Source organism: Lutjanus erythropterus, chromosome 3 (genome assembly GCF_056507025.1).
Source record: "Lutjanus erythropterus isolate fLutEry1 chromosome 3, fLutEry1.hap2, whole genome shotgun sequence".
NCBI classification, from domain to species: domain Eukaryota; kingdom Metazoa; phylum Chordata; class Actinopteri; order Lutjaniformes; family Lutjanidae; genus Lutjanus; species Lutjanus erythropterus.
The window spans coordinates 30,985,664-30,988,565 of record NC_139319.1 but is presented as its reverse complement, the minus strand read 5'-3'; the positions used below and the strand labels follow the sequence as shown (position 1 = coordinate 30,988,565).

At 40.9% G+C, this 2,902-nt stretch overlaps 1 protein-coding gene across 1 annotated transcript; it reads right to left on the bottom strand.

Moving 5' to 3' along the window:
- Positions 1 to 461: 461 nt before the first annotated feature.
- On the bottom strand, positions 462 to 2,455 carry LOC146330278 (perforin-1-like). The gene is made up of 2 exons (XM_084715803.1): positions 1,923 to 2,455; positions 462 to 1,738 (listed from the first exon to the last, which is right to left on the bottom strand). Exons 1-2 carry the CDS (start codon positions 2,453 to 2,455, stop codon positions 583 to 585), a joined length of 1,689 nt encoding a protein of 562 aa, XP_084571929.1. The 3' UTR covers positions 462 to 582.
- Between the last annotated feature and the right edge of the window lie 447 nt (positions 2,456 to 2,902).

The window sequence follows — 2,902 nt, the reverse complement described above, 5'->3', positions numbered from 1 at the left end:
AATAATGATTCAAAATCAGGCAATTTGATAGATCGGCTAAAAAAATACATTTTAGGGGAAAATCTAAAAAATAAAGTTATTTTAGGGACATTAAGGGATTAAGGGACATTTAAGGTATAGACTGTCATTAATAACAGCATACAAGGTTGTTTATAAATAGCCTGTGGGACACCAAGAGATTGACACAGAAAGGTAGAAAGGTGAGATTAAAAATATGTGCTAAGTGTTGTGTCAAATTCTGAATAGAGCCTGCCCCTCTGATATGTTTGTGTAGGCTGTGTCTGGACAGTCTGTTTATGAGAATACATTTCAGTGTTACACATAAACCCTCAAATTACATTTTTAATATACAAAATCATACAGACAGCTGTGTTGTCTTTGTTGATGCTTTATTGTTACTAATAAAAAACAAGCAGGAAAAAAAGGCAACTTTCTCACAAAGTGGATCAGATTTGACAAAATATGTAATGTGTAAATTTTTTTTGCAAGCAAAAGTCAAAGAAAGGAAGATAAGAGTAACAGTGTAAAGATCTCATCGACATGTATCATATCAATGGATAAGCCTCAACCTTACTGACTGACTTATTTATCAAACTGCTCCACAGTTTCTCCAAGAAGGATGCCGTTTCTGGTGTGGAAGATCTTGGCCAGAGCGGGACTCATTGGGTTTGGTATGTACTCCTGACACTGACGACCACCAAGACTTGGTGCACACTCAACTATGTAGGAAAAGAAGAAGGTACCATGTTTGAACATGCAACTGTCTGACACCTTTCCCTGACGCAGATCAAATGAACACTTGCCAAGAAGATCACTGTTCCAGTAAGTATCCTCATCATAAACAGTGAATGTAAGTTTGTCTCTCATGTTGATGGCTATTTCTCCAAACTGAAAATTCTCACGCCATACAGGATTGTCATTGTTACTTATGATGGAAGTGCGCTTAGTCTGATCACCATATCTAACCTCAACTGAACCATCTGTCTGCGTCCACTTATCACCGTACAGACCACGTGCATAGAGGCTGAAGACCTTCAATGTAGCGAGACCTTTCCCAGCGGGACAGCAGTTTGACTTGATATTCTGATTACTGTTGCAAACACAAGCACAAGGATCTCTTTTGCTAGATCTATGTCCAATCTTACAGCTTTCTGAGCATTTTCTCAAAACTGCATTTTTCTTGATGTACTGCTCCACCTCTTGCTTCAGTCCGGCCACGGCAGGATGACCACCTGGCAGTATGGTGTGCAGGGGCTTTAAGTTGTATCGGACCACATCAGGAGTGATTTTCAGTGAGTCAAGCCAGTTGTTGTAGACAGAGGGATTTGAGTGTTCAAAGAGGATGTCAGCACCGTTGATACTCCCACCAATGACCTCTGTGTTACGCTCATTAAACGTGCTGCTGAAACTTTGGCCATAGCCTAAGTTCTTTTTCTTTTCCCGACAGTGTTTGGTCATGGCCTCAACACTGGCGCTATTTGCAAAGGTAGCCGAGGCCTCAACTGACAAACAGTCACTGACTTCTGTTGCTGAGAGGCCGTTCATGGTCGCCGCGCAGGTCTTGATAGAAGTGGTTGCTTTTATCTCCCCTCCTAGAGATACCTGTGTGATGTAATGTGTGCCATATGTGTCGATCAGACCGTGATATAATGGTGCGGTCTTCATTGAATATGGAGGAAGGGAGTTCACTGCTGATTCAAAGTCATGACTCAGTGGAGGTTTTGTTGCCAGTCTGTAGCTGTGAAGAACAGAAAATATACAAATTAATTGCAATCTATTACAGTCACATTTGATCTGCATCACTGTTTGTGTTGTTTTATGTTAAATTGCTGGCATTATTGTAACTGGCCACAGCACTGTAAAACAAAGCATTTAAATTCAGAGTTAAGTATGCAAAGACAAGTATCTGTCCATATACTCACCTGTAGAGGTTACAGTTGATAGACTGTTGAGTAAAGGAGTAGCGGTCTTGTTTTGACTTTTGCATGCCAAAGGTAGCCTGTCTGGAGTGGGAACCTCCAAGGCCAATACCAAGAGTGACGGATGGTAAAGGGATTTTAAGGCCAATCTTCCAATCATTGGATACGGAGGATGTGGAATCATTGACAAGAGTTTCGACCGAATCAAAGAGTGTACCAGAGACCTTCAAACTACACTTGGGGAGGTTTCTCCAGTCCACCACAGAAACTGGGACCTTCTGCTTCTCTCCATTCATGTTGCTGTTTCTGTAGAGCCGGCAAGTGCCATTGTCAAGCTTCCATGATTCAGTGTCGATGACATAGGCACCTTTCCGCTCCATTGTGACGATGTCGAAGCCTTCTCCACCCAGATTGTAACCAGGAACAAAGTGAGCCGCTTTACACTCCTCTGGTGTACCAATGAAGTGTACACTGGATGGCAGACACAGAGGACTGCATGCCCAACACAGGAACATGAGATGCCACAGCCTTGCCATCTGTATGAAAGGATTAAACAGTGAGAGCAGATAAAATTGGATAGCCAGCTAAACAATGCCACTTTGAATGTTAAATGTCAATATAAATTAGATTGCACTCAGCTAACAATTAGGAAAAATTTTCTTTGAAATATTACTCAACTCAAACTATTATTGTCAGATGTAACTTATGGGTCTTACCGTAAGTGTTGACAGCAAGTTGTGTTATGTGCATTAAAATATCTGACCTATGTTATACCTTTACTCTGGAGGAGGAGTCTTGTTCGCTAATATGACTTTCACATACTTTATATTTAACTCTCTGCATGCCTATCACACCCTGTTAAGGTGTGAAGCCAAAAGAGGAAGCTGGGGTCTTGTGAGAACATCTTAATGTTTTTTAGCAAGTGCATTTTTTAAAAAAAAATAAACATAAACCTAGAGAAGGAAAAAACTTGCAGTGATAAA